Genomic DNA, 17346 nt, shown 5'->3' with positions numbered 1-17346 from the left:
ATGTCCAATTAAAACTGCTTGAAGGGTAGATTTACATGCCTTCTATTTATAATACTAGGTATGGGAAACATTCACCAGTCAGTTATAATGTCCATCCCCACAATACAATCAGGTAAAAAAAGAAAAAAAAAAAGATGCAACCACTTCACATAAAACCTGTTTAAATATGCCAATTCTCCTACAAACTTTTACCTTAATTTCATCAACCCTTACATTCCTAACGGTAGCCTCCACTAGGACTTCATCAATAGGTTTTGGTTTTACAATACTAGGTAAGGGAGGTGTTCCCCAGCCAGACATGGTTTCCATTCCCAGAAAACATTCAGGTAACATTCCAACTTTCATAATTTAATTAACCGTTACACTTTTATGTTCTCTCAGTTGAACTGTAGCCCGAGTCAAGGTTTCACCAATGGATTTTGGTACCACAGTTCATAGGATTCCTGTATCAAGGAGTCCTGGAAACTTTTCTTCACCCCGACTATTTTACCCAAGCTTGTGCAAAAGGTTTTGGATCCTTAGGAAGGGGTAGAGCCAAAGGACTCTATAAGTCATATAAAGTCTTATGTATAAGACTTATATAAAGTCTTATATATCTTAAATCTTATATAAATATAAGATTTGTCAATCTTATATTAATTGTCTTACCCCTTGCCCTAAGTGATTGGTCAGATCTCTCATTGTAATTTCTGCTTTCTGGCTTTCAAAATCTCTCCAAATTGTGGTAAACAGAGCTGACTTCTTTGGGGCCCTTTAATGTTGGGGGGCCAGCAAGTCCTTTGGTACTGCTGTATTAAAATCTCTGTTTTAAGCCCACCAAGATCTGTTTTATTCACTCTGCTTCTTAATTATCATCTAAAGATTTCCACCCTGCTGGGATGAGTCCCATGACTCTCCTTTTTCTTTCTTCTTTGTTCCACTCCTATCAACATTTGCTTTATTCACCTTATTCCTTAACAACTGTTTAAAATTTCCTACCCTGCTAAAACTATTCTCTTGATTCTCTCCTCTGCTGTCTCCATTCTCTTGTTAATAACCTAATATTTTTATTAGCATCTATTAAGACCATGAGGGGAAGCTGAGACAGCAAATTCCATAAGGCTTCTTGAACAATCCCTCGGTTTTGCAGCAGTAAGGTTACAATGGGGTATCCATGTAAAAGAAGCCCTTTAACCACAGCATCTACCATGACCTGGATAACAAGTATATTCATTGGGTGAATATCCTGGTCATCATAAAGCCAGCCCCACATGGCTTGCATACAAAGCATATCAGCTGCTTCATCTGGGGTGTTCCGCTTGGCATTCATAGAGGAAGATGGACAGCCCCCTTCTCAGGTAAACAGACCTTACAGTGGTCTTTATACCATCCACCAGGCTAGTTGTTCCTTCAGAAATAACCTCCTGTGTGTCTGGATCACACATAGCCATCTGTGATTGTTCTATAGTCATCTGTGCAACCTGTACCAACCCAAACATGCTCTTTCATTCTGCAGCACTCAAAACCAAAGACACAGCTCCTAAATTAGTCACTCACAACTTATTTCAGTAAAGGTTCCTCAGTAAACTGATGATATCAATCTACCAAATAAAACAACTCTTTCACACTATGTCCTCTGGTTTCAATAGTTTCTTGGTTTTTCCCTCACCCTACAATGACTACCTTCTTGGTGACCAGAGGTTTTAGAGGTACTTTCTGTTGCCCCTGCATAATTTTTACCCTGGAGTGGGGGCAGCTGTGAGGCTAGTGGTTGAAGCTCAGACTCACTGAAATCTGAGCTTGGTCTAGCATCAGGGTCTGATCCAGCACTCTTTTACTTTTAGTTTAGCTATTAACAGATAACAATTACCAAGGGATTGTATATTTTACCTCTTTCTTATTAGTCTGCATTTCCTTATTCATTCAGTGAGACAACTCCCCAGGAGTTGGAGTTGATGAAATAAAATTCATATTTTATGGCAAGACAAGAAAAATTTAAACATAAACTTTTTCTCTGCCCCTTTGGGCTTCCTCCCTCTCCTCTAGTGTGTATTGTGCATCTGCACTAACCAGACCTCCCTAGGAGATAACCTTCCTTCTTAATCTTGTAAGGGGTCATGATGGCCCCCTACTCACTTTGTACATGCAGATCCGGATTGTGTAAACTGTCAGTACATCACTTGATATATAATCCTTTGTCTCAAAAATGTATATAACTGTACTTTGACCTCTAACAGGTGGAACAGTCCTCAGAGCTTTCTGAAAGTCTGCCTTCCTAGTTATAATCCTCAGGTTGTCTCAAATAAAATTTTCTATTTCTTTCTTAGACTGACTGTCAATTTTTCATCAACAGATCTATCCCTAAATTCCATTGGTAACTTTTACCCTTAGTAATGGATTGTAGCACAGCTGTTGCTCCATACCATGCACGACCATGAATCAAAGGTTCCTCAACCCCCACCCTTTCATCCTTTCTTTTCCCAAACTACATGTTTATGTGAGCCAGGGCTTTCTAGCAAATCCCACTTCTCTGACACCAACTAAAGTGGTTCTGAACCCAATTCCAATCTGTGTGTGTCGGGGTGTTGGGGGGAAGATAGTTTCCTACAACAACAACAATTCTCAAATGCCAGCAAGGTGTCCTAGGATTAAACTTAATTATGACACTATCTACCCAGAGAGAGCATCAGAGTCCACAGGTCAGGGGCTCAGTCCCACAAGACTGCTCTCCACTTCAAATGTCAATCTCAAGCCCAGGTTGTTACTTGCGCTTCTGACCGACCAACTACAGACTGGAGGTTTCCACGACTCCCTCCTTGGACTTCAGATGCCAACTGCGAATCCAGGTTGCTACCTGTACGGCTAGACAGCTACCACCTGGCTATAAATTAGAGGTTCCTATGGCTTCCTCCTTGATTTCAATTAATTTGCTAGAGTGGCTTACAGAATTCAGAGAAACATTTTACCTACCAGATTACTGGTTTATTACCAAAGGATGTAATTCAGAAACAGCCAGATGGATACATAGGGCAAGGTATGGAGAATGGGTACAGAGCTTCCATGCACTCTCCCAATGCTCCACTGTCCCTATGTTCTCCAACTCAGAAGCTCTCCAAACCCCATCATTTTGGGTGTTTACGGAGGCTTCAATACATAGGCATGATTGATTAAATCATTGGCCATTGGTGGTTGATTCAACTTCTAGCCTCTCTCCCCTCCCAGGAAGTAATAGGAGGGGTTTCGACTGAATATTACGACCTTCTAATCACAGAGTTGGTTCCTCCGGCGACGGTCACCATCTTTGGTGCTTTCCAAAAGTCACCTCATTAACATAAACCCAGTTGTGGTGGAAAAAGGCTTGTTATGAGTAATAAAACACCTGTTTCACCATAATGGCTCTGAAGTGGATTTTAGAAACTGAGGACAAGAGACCACATATTATGACAAAATGGCTCCCATTGTTCTTATCATTCAGGAAATTTCAAAGGTTTCAGGAGCTGTGAGCCAGGAACCGTGGATAGAGACCAAATATATACGAGAAATATATTTTGGTCCTCTGAATGACCAATTATATTACTTATATATCACAACATCACAGAAAGCTTACTACAATAACTACAGCAATCTAAACAGTATGGTACCAACATAAAGATAGACATATAAACCAGTGAAACAGAATAAAGAGCCATGAAATAAACCCTTGCATATGTGGCCAAATGATTTTTGACAAGGGTACCAAGATCATTCAATGGTAAATGGACATTCTTTTCAAGAAATGGTATTGGGAAAACTGGATATCCACATGCAAAAGAATGGATTTGGAGCTTTACCTTATACCACATACCAAAATTAACTCAAAATGGATCAATGACAAACTCAAGAGCTAAAATTTTGAAACTCTTAGAAGAAAATATAGGAAAGAACTTTATGGCATTGAGTTTGGCAATGATTTCTTGGATAGGACACCAAAACATAAAAAAAGATAAATTGGACTTTGTCAAAATTAAAAACTTATGTGCATCAAAAGACCCTTTCAAGACAGTGAAAAGGCAAGCCACAGAATGGGAGAAAATACTTGCAAATCATAATATATGATAATGGATTAATATCAAGAATATTTAAAGGACTCCTAAAACCTAACAACAATAACAAAAAAGCCAAACAACCCTATTTTTAAGGATTTATTTTTAAGGGCAAAGGCCTCAGATAGACATTATTTTCAAAAAAGATATGTAAATGGCCAATAAGCACATGAAAAGATGCACAACATCACTAGTCATTAGGGAAATACAAAGCAAAACCATGAGATACCACCTCACACACATTAAGATGGGTATTATCAAAACACAGAAAATAACAAATGTTGGCAAGGATGTGGAGAAATTGATACCCATGTGCATTTTTGATGTGAATGAAAAATGATTCAGCCACTGTGGAAAACAGTATGTCAGTTCTTCAAAAAGATTAAACATAGAATTACCATATGATGTAACAATTCCACTTCTAGTTATTTACCCAAAATAATTGAAAGCAAGGGCTCAGACAGGTATTTTTACCACCAATGTTCTTAGCAACATGATTCACAACAGCCAAAAATTGGAAACAACCAAAATGTCCATTGACAGATGTATAGATAAACAAAATGTGGTATATACAAACAATGAAATGTTATTCAGTCTTAAAAAGAAGTAAAATTTTGATACATGCTACAAGGATAAACTTTGAAAATATTATGCTATATGAAACAGCCAGACAGACACAAAGCAACAAATATTACAGATACATTCTAGATACATTGTATCTAGATTTGTCAAATTTGTAGAGATAGAAAATAGAATAGTGCTCACAAGGGCCTGATCAGAGTGGGTAGTGGGAAGTTATTGTTTAATGGATACAGAGTTTCAGTTTGGGATGATAAAAAAAAGTTCTGGAGATTGATATTGATGATGGTTAAATGACAGTGTAAATGTACTTAATGTCACTGAATTATACACATAAAATTGGTTAAAATGGCAAACCTTATATGTTATTTTACCATAAGTTTTTAAAAACCATAGAAATGTACAATACAAAGGGTGAACCCTAATATACACTAAGGACTTTAGTTAGTAATAATGTATCAATATTCATTCATCAACTGTAACAAATATATCACACTAATGCAAGAGGCTAATAATATGGGAAACTGTGTGTAGGGAAAGGAGGTGGTGGAGAAGAAGTAGTAGCATAGGGCTTCCCTGGTGGCGCAGTGGTTGAGAATCTGCCTGCCAATGCAGGGGACATGGGTTCGAGCCCTGGTCTGGGAGGATCCCACATGCCGCAGAGCAACTAGAACCGTGAGCCACAACTACTGAGCCTGAGCGTCTGGAGCCTATGTTCCGCAACAAGAAAGGCCGTGATAGCGAGAGGCCCGTGCACCGTGATGAAGAGTGGCCCCCGCTTGCCGCAACTAGAGAAAGCCCTTGCACAGAAACGAAGACCCAACACAGCCAAAAATAAATAAATAAATTAAATTAAAAAAAAAAGAATGGAGGGCAATGTCTACACTATATACTGAGTCCCCTTAAAAAAAAAAAGAAGTAGTAGTATAGGGGAGCTCTCTGTACTATCTGCTTAATTTTTCTATAAACCTAAAACTGCTCTAAAACATAAAGTCAAATAATTTTTTAAATGCCAGTATTATTGCATTTTTGGTTTGTTATTACTTGTTTTTATTCCAGTGTATTTTATTTATTCATTTATTTTTATTAAAGTATAGTTGAGACAATATTGTTAGTGTCAGGTGTACAACATAGTGATCCAACAATTAAGTACATTATGAAATGATCACTACAAGTCCAGTAACCATCTGTCACCATACAAAATTATTACAGTATTATTGACTCTATTCTTTATGCTGTATATTACATCTCCATGACTTATTTTATGACTGAAAGTTTGTTATCTCTTAATCCTCTTCATCCACTGTCCCATAATCCCCACTCCCCTCCCCTCTGGCAACCACATATTTGCTCCCTGTATCTGTAAGTCTGTTCATGTTTTTCCAGGGTTTCTTTTTGTTTTCTTTTTCTTTTTTCTTTTTTGGCCATGCAGTTTACGGGATTTCAGTTCCCTGACCAGGAATTAAACCTGGGCCACAGCACTGAAATCCCAGAATCCTAACCACTAGGCCACCAAGGAACTCCCACTGTTTCCATTTTGTTTTGTTTGTTTTGTTTTTTAGATTCCACATATAAGTGAGCTCATATGGTACTTGTCTTTCTCTGTCTGATTTATTTCACTTAGCAAACCATCAACAAAACAAAAAGACAACCTACTGAATGGCAGAAAATAATTGCAAATGATATGTCCAATAAGAGGTTAATATCCAAATTATAAAGAAATCACACAACTCAATATAAAAAAAGAAAAATGAACAATCCAATTAAAAGATGGGCAGAGAACCTGAATAGACATTTCTCTAAAGAAGACAGACAGATGGCCAATAGACACATGAAAAGATGCTCAACATCACTAATCATCAGGGAAATGCAGGTCTAAACCACAATATCATCCCATACCTGTTAGAAAGGCTATTATCAAAAAGACAAGAAGTAACATGTTGGCGAGGATGTGGAGAAAAGGGAACCCTCATGCACTGTTGGTGGGAATGTAAATTGGTGCAGCCACTATGGAAAAAACAGTATGGAAGTTCCTCAAAAAATTAAAAATAGAACTAGCATACCATCCAGCAACTCCACTTCTGAGTATTTACCTGAAGAAAACAAAAACACTAATTTGAAAAGATATATGCACCCCTATACTCATTGCGGCATTATTTAGAATAGCCAAGATGTGGAAACAACCTAGATGTCCATCAATAGATGAATGGACAAAGAAGATACACACACTCATTAATGAGTAATAACTTTTCATTCTGTCTTGGTGTGTGTATGTGTGTGACATCATCAGTATCGGCATCTGAACCAAATCTGGGGTGATAGTGTATTCTGTCTCTGAGGGGTGGCCACAACAGTCCCAAAAAGAAAATATATTTTTCTGTATAGTGGAGCCATGAGTTTCTTGCAGAATGAAGAGAAAGGGAGAGGGAATTAATTGTAAAGCTTTTCACTTAATAGAGTTGTTCATCTAGGCTATCTTTGGTAATTTTAATATTGTATTTCAAAACTTTACTATATATATAATGACATTAATGGATTTATGTAAATTATAAAAGTTCCTACCATTGTTCTTGGTATACCAGAAAAATGACATTACTTTAACAGGAGGCTCAAATGGAAAAGGCACAACCTTTGAGCCATTTCCTCTTGTTTCTTATCCTCTTGAGATTTATACACCAAGGGGTGACAGCCACAGAAGTTTTTGTTTTTCATACCAGACTAGTTTTGACTCAGAAGAAATTATCTGTTATGAAAACTTAAGAATGATAGTGTGCCCCTCCTCTAAAAGCTTTTTTGTACTTGGTCACTGGCTCGCTGAGGGATGAATCATTAGTTCTGGATGAGGATTTCTCACCTAAGGTGCTTCAGAGAGCCTGAAGTCCCATGTGGCTTGAATGCAGGTGGGATATAATGGGGACAATGAAAATATGCTGAAGGATATAGAGCCTTGAAAGACTTGCTAGGGAATGTGGTGATATTTTATAGATGGATTCCCCTGAAAGTTCCTCATTTAAAATTGAGGGTGGGTAAATAAATAAATAAATAGATAGATAGATAGATAAATAAATAAATAAATAAAATTGAGGGCCCAGCAAAGGGTCGGTAGCTGCTAATAGTCCAGTTGTGTTGCAGGAAGATTCCCTGCTTTACTTGATGACAGGAAAGATGAGAAATCTACACTGATTTTTACCCCCAGCCAGCAACATATTGAGACAAGTAACATCTGGATCAGCCCTGATACTACATGGGCTTGCCTGAATTATTTTTCCAGAAAAGGACATGAAACAAGAGATGAGCAATGGGGTTTTGACTTTGAGTACACCCCAGGAACAATTTGGGAACTGACTATGTCTTCCATAATTCCTACTCAAGGACAGACCATCAGCTTCTTGCTTTGATACAATACCTACATACCCCAAACTCACCCTTCTCTTTAACTAATGGAAAATTTCACAGCCATCAACTGATTAAGTGTGTGCTCCACAGGGCATTTGAGACACAGAATATTTCCAAAGGGTCTGGTCCAATTGTACTGTGAAGATCCCCAATTCTGAAAGCAGTACCCACAGCTAGAATTCCAGACTATGGGAGTTTTGTGGATTAAAAACCAAGTTATAAAGAACGCCAAAAATCATCTAAGTTGCAACTGTATGTTGCAAAAAGCCTACCTACATTTTTTCACCCTTAATGCACAAACGTGGCTGGTTGTCTTTCATTTTAACTCCTAGATATACAGAAGATAGATTCAGATTTGACCTCAACAGAAATTAAACTAAAGATAGCTGCTAAAACTAGGGGTACATGACATCTTGTTGAGATTTGTAGGTTTAGGCCTTCCCCCAAACACATAAAAAGTTAGGAGAGAGAGGAAGCTCAATAGAAAGACCAGTAATTGTACACTGTATTTCTCAATACCCAATTTCCCAATTCTGGGCAGTTAAGGAAAGAGGAATGATAACAGCAAAGGAGACAGAGGGTAGGAGAGGCAGAGGTGACCCCAGATCCCAATCTAAACTCTGGCATTCTATGCCACAAACTCTTAACCAGAACTTAGCTTTTGTTAGGTATAAACAGGAGGAGCTGAGGTAGTATAGACAACATGGCTTCAGCTCTGTAAACTGTACAAATAAATAGGATAGTGGGATTAGGGGAAGTAATTTCTTCCTAACCACACACTCCTAAAGGACTTTGGTCTGCTGTGGCTGCCTCATAGAGCTGAGCTCTAATCAAAAGGGATCAGCACAAACAGGGCACTGTCATCAAGCGTAGGTGCAAATCACCAAGTCCAAAGCATTGGTCAGCAAACAAAAGCAAATATGAGAGCAAACAGTCATAAAGATGGGGCAAATGAGATTTTCTATGAAGCAATTTTTTTAGTTAGACCCTAGAAAGGCCCTCCTCTGAGACCCAGGAATACGGGGAGTGGGGGAGCCTCAGATGAAGCAGTAAACTTGGTACCCCAAGATGGGGCACCTGGATGTTGAGGGTACAGTGGGACTAGGTCCTTTTAGAACCACACTTCCATGGCTTTGCTAAATGGGAATGAAAACCAGGAATTTTCCTGGAGGTTAAAAAGCTTCAAGATATCCTGATAAGACATCTTATGTGAAAGGCTGAGCACAAGTTCTGGGACTCAAACTGGAATGAAAGCATCTGTGTTCCTTTACTCCTAAGTCTATGTCTTCACCCCTTTCCCCAGGTCTGCCCAGATGTCAGCCAGTAGCACAGTCCTGTCTTCTTGTGTACAGAGTGATTCTACTCTTTGAACATGCTGAAACTAAATGATCTTTCAATGTAAACTTGTTTTGTTTGTACCCCACTACAGACGCAGACAGTGCTCTTTATTATTCTGTTACTTGTGCTTTATCCCTCTGACTAGACTTCAACTGAAGAACTAGGACAATGTTTTCACCAGTTTTAGCATGCAACTTTATTTACATGTAAATGAAGTATTAAATGAATACACTTATGTCAAAATAAAGCACAGAAGTATAGTTTACTCAGGATGAATAAGTTCATTATTAGGTCATATTGCAGAAATACTAAAAATATCTTAATTTATATAGCACAGTAAAAATCAACAAACATTCAAGCTCTCAAGATCATTTGGTATCCATAAAACTGCCTCCTTCAATCAGCACAGATGGCATAAATATTGAACTTATAATATGCATTCATTTCATATTACAACACCAAAAAGTTATTCAAGGCTTTGTGAGAACATACGGCTATTCAGAGTTTGAGTATTAATCGTATAACTTTATCTCTCACCTCAGGATCACTGTGCTCTGCTAAGTCTTGTAGTTTCTGACCAAACTGTTTTGCTTCCTGGAATATGGAAATAAGTTCAGATTTAGTGAACTCTTCCTTGGTAAATAGCTTCACCTTCTTTTTGAATTGGAAATTTATATTCTCAAATATTTCAATGGTATTAAGAATATTGGCCTTTGACTCATTTTTGTTAAACGGTGCAACCAGTGATGACAGTACTTTGGCACTGATCAGTTCTCTTGTATTGGCTTGATTTTTAGACAAGCGCGAAAACACTTTTAAAACATAAAACTTGGTTTTGCCACTTCCCTTGTTTAACAAGGTGAGGATATCTGGAATGTAATTGACAATCATATGGTGGTCCTCAAATTTTACACTCAGCTGCACTAATAATTTTAGTCCAGCCAGTTGCTCAGGGGAGTTCAAAGGAAAAGAGATTATGTCCTTACAAACTTGGTTTACATATGACTCTCCTGTTTTTGGTTCTCCAGAAGACTCAGAGTTGTCATCCACCATATTTAAAGTTCTAGGGTGTTCTTTAACATTGGGATTATTGACCAAGTTTTCAATCATAACAGTAATACCTACATCATGAATTATATCTTGGGTAAATGGATAAGCAGGACTGATACCCATTATCATTGTAGCTATTTCATGAATGAAAGGATCCCTAGTTAACTTAAGTAGGGCAACGAGTTTATCAAACTCTTTAGGCTCTAAACTAAAAACATGTGATTTGCAGCGGCAGGCTTTTGGATTGGGCCCATACTTTTCCCTATACTTAACCTGTTTTTTGAGCTCAGCTAAGGTCTGGAAGTAAGGCCCATTATAGGGTGGGATCTTGGTCAGAGGCCGAATCCCCAGAGGAGTTTCAATCAAGGTCTCAACCAGAGTCCAGTTCCCTTCTGGAGGCAAGGATCGCTCCCCTCCCTCTACTGGGACTAGGACACAAAACCTGGCCCTTGACCATGCTGCCGCTTTTTGCTTTATAGTAAGTTCGGGTTTGGGCTTGGGCTTGGGCTTTTCCTGGATCTTACGTGGAGGCTTATACACTTGAAAAGGGGTCTCTTCTTCAGGCCAGAACCAGGATCCTACACTAGGCTCTTCTCCAGTCCAAAACCAAGAGCAGACATTTTCTTCAGCCTCATCACTGGACTCAATTACAATACCAGCTCTGTCCCCCACCCTCAACTTGATGCTGGCCTCTCTCCTTCTCTGGGACCTGGACCCAATATTGTCTTTACCATCAGCCTTAGCAAAGGACCTGATATTGACTTCACTTCCAGCACCAGCCTTGACTTCATACTTGGTCACAGCACTGACCCTGGACATAGGCATGGCCTTTGACTTGGTTTGGGACACTATACCAGGTTCTGTAGGGGGGTCTGCCTTAGTCTCAGCCACAACTCTAGTCTTAGTTTTAGCTTCCATCTTGCTCACTTCCCTTGTCAAGGCACGGCCTCAGTGTAGGTCACTGCCTGTATCCTGGCCATTGCTCCATCCCCAGGCTTGGCCTGGGTCACTGGTCCTGTTTCCGATTCTGTCTCAGCCACTGCCTTGGCATGGATCTTAGCCTTGGCTCTAGTGTTGGCAGGGCCACAGATTCCAGCTTTCAGGCCAGCCCCAGCCCCTCCTCTGCCCTTGCCTTAGCCTCGAAGCCAGTCATGATCCAAGTTAAAGGCAAGGCCAAGTTATGTATCCCCACCCCCGTCTCAGCCTTGACTGAAGGTCTCTCCCAAGTTGGTGTTTTCATACAAAGTCCAGTTGTCACTCAGCCCCCTTTCCAACTATAGGCTCTGCCAGTGATATAAACAACGTGCAGAGGAAGCTCACTCAGGGAAAGGAAGGATGGCTGTGTGCCTGAGCGCAGCCCTGTGGAGGGTGGTGGTCTTCAGCCACTCCAAGGCCACCAGATCTGCCACTGAAGTTGGACCTAGGGGTGGAGGAAGGAAATGGGGCTTTGAGTCTTTTCCAACTTTTTGCTCATGTTGATTAGCACAGAGAGACAGGAAAGTATGAAAATTCAGTGCTAAGTGTAAAAGGTAGATAATTAGCAAACTCCTTCTCCCTTCATTTCATGCTCCCTACTGTAGTTGCAACTACTGTAGTTGCAACTACTGTAGTTGCAACTGATCTTTTTTCCAGACACAAAACAGAGTATGGAGAGTGGAAAAGCTGAATGGGAGTGAGAGACTGAAGATTCCCTAGACTGGCTCTCTACCCCTACCACACCCAAGCAGATCTCCACTACTTCATCCTACAGGTCTACTGAGGAAGTCTCCACATACACTAACCTTCTCTGATCTGGAGTAATTTTCTCCTCCTTTCCTTGCTTCCAATGATGACAAGCCCTACAGCAGACCTAAAGGCAGATCTATAGACAAATAAACAAACAGGAGGATTGGAAACTGATCTCTTGGTAGACTGACTTTGGTCCCTGGTCCCTATATATGTAGTTTGTCTAGTGTTTCCCTCCTTCTGGTCCCTTCCCCCATTGCCTGCTTCAGGACTGCTCCTCCTCTCTGTTTCCCACTATTTTCCACTTCAGTGACTGCCCTGGCACTTCCCTGTTTCAAAAATGGACTGGGGTGAAGCATAAGAATAGGAAAACCAAGTGGGAAGTAATAAAAGCAGGTATTACCCGTCTATACCCACAAAGCTTAGGAAGGCTCCCAACTAAATCAGCAGGGGACCAAACGGGTTAGTAAACTGGCAAAACAGAAGAGATAGAATTCTCTATCTCAATCACTCTACCCTCACACCAATCTAAACAGATATAGGACACATTTCTCTTCTTCATTATTTCCTAGCTTCAAGTTGGGTTACCATTTACAAGCCTTCACAACAACTGAGAGTTCCACAGACCTAAGGACAGACCTACACGCAAAGATTCACAAATGCAGAGTTAAATAAATAAACAGAGACAATGGAGACCGAGCCCTTGGTAGAGATCAGTACGTAGGACACTGATCCTTTCTGGATACAAGTACCTGATTGCCAAAAATTTCTCTGTCTTCCTCCCCTCCCCCAAATCTCCAAGCTCCTCTGCTCCATTCTCAAAGTCTGACAATTCCCCTGCAGAGACAACTCGAAAATCGCTGCAAGATAGTGGTGGTGTTAGTAGGGATGGAATGCTCAAACCATGGAAATTGGCTTCGAAATCAAAGAAAAGTATGATTTCCAAATTTCATCTAAGTTCTTGTGTTTCCTTTTTCTTCCCAAAGCCTATCATTTTCTTCAACACAATGGGAATAAGGGAGGGCTGTTTGGAAAGCTGGCAGAAAGGAGATCTGGAATTTCCCCTAGATTCCTACCTGCTCTAGTCTTAGCCATCTACCACATCCAAGCACTGACCTCTCTACAGAAATTAAGCCAATTTTCTTTTTCTTATACCCTTTGAGGTTCACTGCCCCCTACCGGTCTTTACAGAAACATAGAGTACCGCAAATGCAGAAACAGACCTACACATATAAACGCATGATACATACTCAACGACCCAATGAAAAGACAGTGGGAGAGACTTGGTTATTAATAGTTAGCCTAGTAACCAGGACAGGAGACCCTTTTCTAATCCAGGGCCTTGATTATCAAACACTTACAACCTCCTTTTACACTCTTTCCCTCCCAGGGCTCCCCAGACCACTGCTCTCACAGACAGCAGCAGCCCCTCCTCCTAGTAATGTAATCCACCATTTCTCCGCTAGAAGCCGCTACTACACTCCTTTCCCTCCCCAAACATGGTGGGTGGGGGGGAGGGCAGTGTCGGGAAATAAAGCTAGCAAGAGGCAGATCATTTTTAATTTATCATTGCGTGCCGCTCAAATGAATCCTGTCCCTCTCTCCCTCTCACCACCCACGCCCCATGACCAAGTCACATCTCCCACGTTCATCTCTGACACCCATATCCACACTCCCAAGCAATGCCCGCCTTCTCACTGACCTGCTCTGCTTGGATGAGAGGCAGTTTTCTCATTTCCTTGCCTCGAGGGGTGCCGAACCCTAAGAAAGAGGGACGGACAGTCAGACGGATACAAGGACACGAGACAATGGCGGCGACTATGTTTGGGGTTTGGCCCGGCACGGCAGATTCATGACGAGATACCTGCTTTATCAGATAAAGGGCCGTAACTGGCAAACGACTGTAACTTTCTGGAATTTCCTTCTCCTTACCGCCCCCAGGACGCCTCAGGGACCCGCTCCTAACAGCTACCTTTTCCTCCGCAGACTTTGTCTCTCCACGTCCCCAGAACCAAAACCGAGCAGCTCTAGCGGAGTTGAAGGCGATCCGGCCTCACGGAAGCGGAGTGATACCAGGCCTTGCATAGTGCCGCTTTCTCTGTCAGCGAGCTCCGTCCCGCCTACCCTGGCTGTTTCGGTACTGGAGTGGGCAGGGGCGGGGTCTGGATTTTTAGAAAGCAGCGCTGGACGGAGAGAAGCCGACTAAACCAAAGGGTCTCGGTATTCGTTCCCCTCTGTTAGGGAGTTCCTCCACCCCAAACCTACAATCTTTTCCCCTGAACTGAAATGTATACGGGTTTCGGGAGGTGACATCAGTGAATCCGCTTCGGCCTGATAAGGCGGACGGATACCAAAATATAGTTGTTACAAATTCCCTTCTCCAAAGCCTGCGGCCTGCCGTAGTGTGTGGGTTGGGGGAGGGGGCCGAGGTAAGAAGGTCAGGAAGGAGGCTCAAGACTGAAAGAGGAAGGTAAATTCTGATCTATTCCAAAAACTATGCGTCACCTTTATGAGAGAAGCCCCTTCAAGCCGCCCTTCTCAGCAATCAGCCTTTTGAACTAAAGGGCAGGGGCGGGGCGGGGCGCCTGGAAAGCTGCTCTGGTCCGACTTGCTGATCAATATAAAACACCTTAGTCTTTTCTTGTTCTTCTCCTCTAAGTTTCTCGCCCTTATTGCCTACTGTATTTCTTGCACAGAAATAGTCGAAGGTAAGGTGGGATGAGAATATAGGGAAAGCACAGATGGACGGAGAGAAGCATATTAATACCAAACTACCCCGGTGTATACATAAGGCATTCTTATGCCCTGCCTCCCCTCCTGACGCCCACGATATTTTCTGCACCTAAACACGCAGGAGCCTGAGCATGGGTATGTGGAAAACAACTCTGTACTCATGGAAGAGGATGAATCTCAAATATCTTTGTACTCTTGAGCCACCTCCCACCCCACACCCCCACCGCAGGGTTTCCTTATTTGTCACCTAAAATGGAAGGTGAAGTGGAAGAGAGTTAAGAAAGCAGCACTAAAGTGAGAAGGGATTAAACGCCAAACTATCTCGTTGTGGGGCCCTTTTTACGCCTGACCCACCATATTGCCTGCACAAAAAGTCAGATGAGGTAGAGGAAATATCAGAAAAGGAGGCTGGAAGAGGAGAGGCGATTTGAGGCCAGACCACCCCGGAGGTTCTGGGCAGCCCTCCCCAGTTCTGCTTTCACTGTTCCTGGGACCACGGAGGGGAGGAAGGTGGGAGGCGGCGCCCGTGGAGGCCGAGCCACTGCCCCTCTTCTAAGGGATGACAGCCCTAGATAGACCTCTGGCCTGAGGAAACAAACCACCTGTCTGTGCCAGTGTTGTCATTCTTTCTGCCACACTGCCATTTTCTCAGTCACAGTGGTAGCACACTTTGCCATTTCGCCATCCCCACAGTTGCCCAGGAAAGAGGGCCTTTCCCTGTCAGAACCCGCAGCGCCTCAGCCAACCCTCCCTGTCTCACCCCACAGCCAGGTGTCAGGCACCAGGTAGGGCCTCACCTGGCTCCTCTTCACTGTCCTCTCTAAGGAAAAAGGGACACTACCCATGCACTTCTCAAGGGAGATCCTAGCTGCTCTCCTGACTTCTCTCACCACTACATCCTGCCTAATGAATGCATATGCTCATTCTCCCTGAATATATATATATATTTTTTGATTTTCCATTCCAAGTTGAAAAAAGTGAGGGGCCATTGAGTCATGAAAATTCCATGGCACCTTCTTCTGTTTACAGATCAAGGCCTATCTCTAGGTTTGTCTTTGTCTTTGATGTCTGTAACCCCAAGGCTTAGCCTAGAGTCTGCCATATGGGAGATGCTCTGTGTATAATTTTCAATGGAGGAAGGAAGCAAAGATTTTTTAAAAATACATTTTGAAAAGAAACCTGGAGAATCTAAATCACATTTTGCAATGAACATTTGGGAGGATACGCGTAATTTAGATTTGATAGTTTTTTTTTTCCTTTTCTGTCTTTTTTTCATGCTTGAAACTATGCCTTACTAAGCTCCTTAATATATAGCAAACCCCTATGAAATCATAAAGAAAAGACCAGTGACCAACAATCCAGTAGAAAAATAAGCACATATATGAACAGATTGTTCATAAAAAAGACAAATCAACATTTCTTAAATATATGAGAAAATCTTTCATCTCACTGATAATAACAGAAGTGAAAATTATAATTACAATGATATATTGTTTCTCATCAATCATATTGGCAAAGAACAAGAAGTTTGGAAACAAATTGGATTGGAGAAAAGGTGGGAAAACTGGCATCCTTATACATTGTTAGTGGCTTGCCTCTTTTGGAGGGTAATCTATTGTTAGACAAATATGTGAAAGAGACTTGGAGGCTTACTTGTGTGAACTTTTGTGTGTGCTTTTCGAATTTCTAACCTCATATTTATAATAACTATTCAAAAATAAATTTTAACTTAAATAAAATATGCCTTATAATCAGAGGATATTTTAAACACACCACATATTCTTAGAAATGCTCCAAATCCTCAGACTTACACACTTAGATTCTAAACCAGGCCACCATGTTAGTAAAAGACAGTGAGAAAGGCCCACTGGTTGTCTTAGAAATGTTTCCAATTCTGAAATGGCATTAACGAGGGTAGATGGTTTATCCTCCAAATTTGAAGGACAAACTTCCAAGAGGCCCTTAACTACACATTTCTCCTGTAAGATTCACAATCTATTTTACTGGGTAAGTCCATAATAAATGCTGTACGGGCACTATTACTACTATTAAAGATAATTGTGCTTTCCATCGAGGAGACTGTATCTGGATACATATAGAAGTGTGATGTGAAACAGCACTCTTGATACTTAGAAAATATCCAAAGAGCAGAAAGGGTAGCCATTGAAAATAATGATTATGGAAGATAAGCTTTCTATTTTTTAGGCACCTTTTTTGTTTTAGGGTAGTCCCAGATTTTGGTCCTTCCATTGGAGGAAACAAAGAATGGTGAGATAGTTCTCATGATTATACTCTTAACTGAGTTCATATGCTGCTTTAGAAATGTTCTTTGTCTGAAAATCATTTAACTTCTTTTCTATTGCATTTTTTAAAATTTATTTATTTATTTATGGCTGCATTGGGTCTTCATTGCTGTGTGCAGGCTTTCTCTAGTTGCGGCAAGCAGAGGCTACTTTTCATTGCA

At 41.1% G+C, this 17346-nt stretch overlaps 2 protein-coding genes across 2 annotated transcripts in view; both read right to left on the bottom strand.

The window, feature by feature from the left end:
* The window catches only part of GPRASP2 (G protein-coupled receptor associated sorting protein 2), a 136528-nt gene extending 122623 nt beyond the window's left edge, over nt 1–13905 (bottom strand). The window contains 1 exon segment of the mRNA XM_073799200.1: nt 13852–13905. The gene's annotated coding sequence lies outside the window, so the exon portion shown is untranslated.
* The window catches only part of ARMCX5 (armadillo repeat containing X-linked 5), a 58196-nt gene continuing 50395 nt past the window's right edge, over nt 9546–17346 (bottom strand). Inside the window, 5 exon segments of the mRNA XM_019949373.3 lie at nt 9546–11368; nt 11371–11556; nt 12206–12285; nt 12902–13064; nt 13809–14201. Coding sequence (XP_019804932.2) covers nt 9873–11368; nt 11371–11556; nt 12206–12285; nt 12902–13064; nt 13809–14201 — 2318 coding nt within the window. The 3' untranslated portion in view covers nt 9546–9872.

The sequence above is a fragment of the Tursiops truncatus genome, chromosome X (assembly GCF_011762595.2).
Source record: "Tursiops truncatus isolate mTurTru1 chromosome X, mTurTru1.mat.Y, whole genome shotgun sequence".
Taxonomy (NCBI): domain Eukaryota; kingdom Metazoa; phylum Chordata; class Mammalia; order Artiodactyla; family Delphinidae; genus Tursiops; species Tursiops truncatus.
The sequence above is the reverse complement of the archived record's forward strand: the minus strand, read 5'-3'. Positions and strand labels throughout refer to the sequence as shown.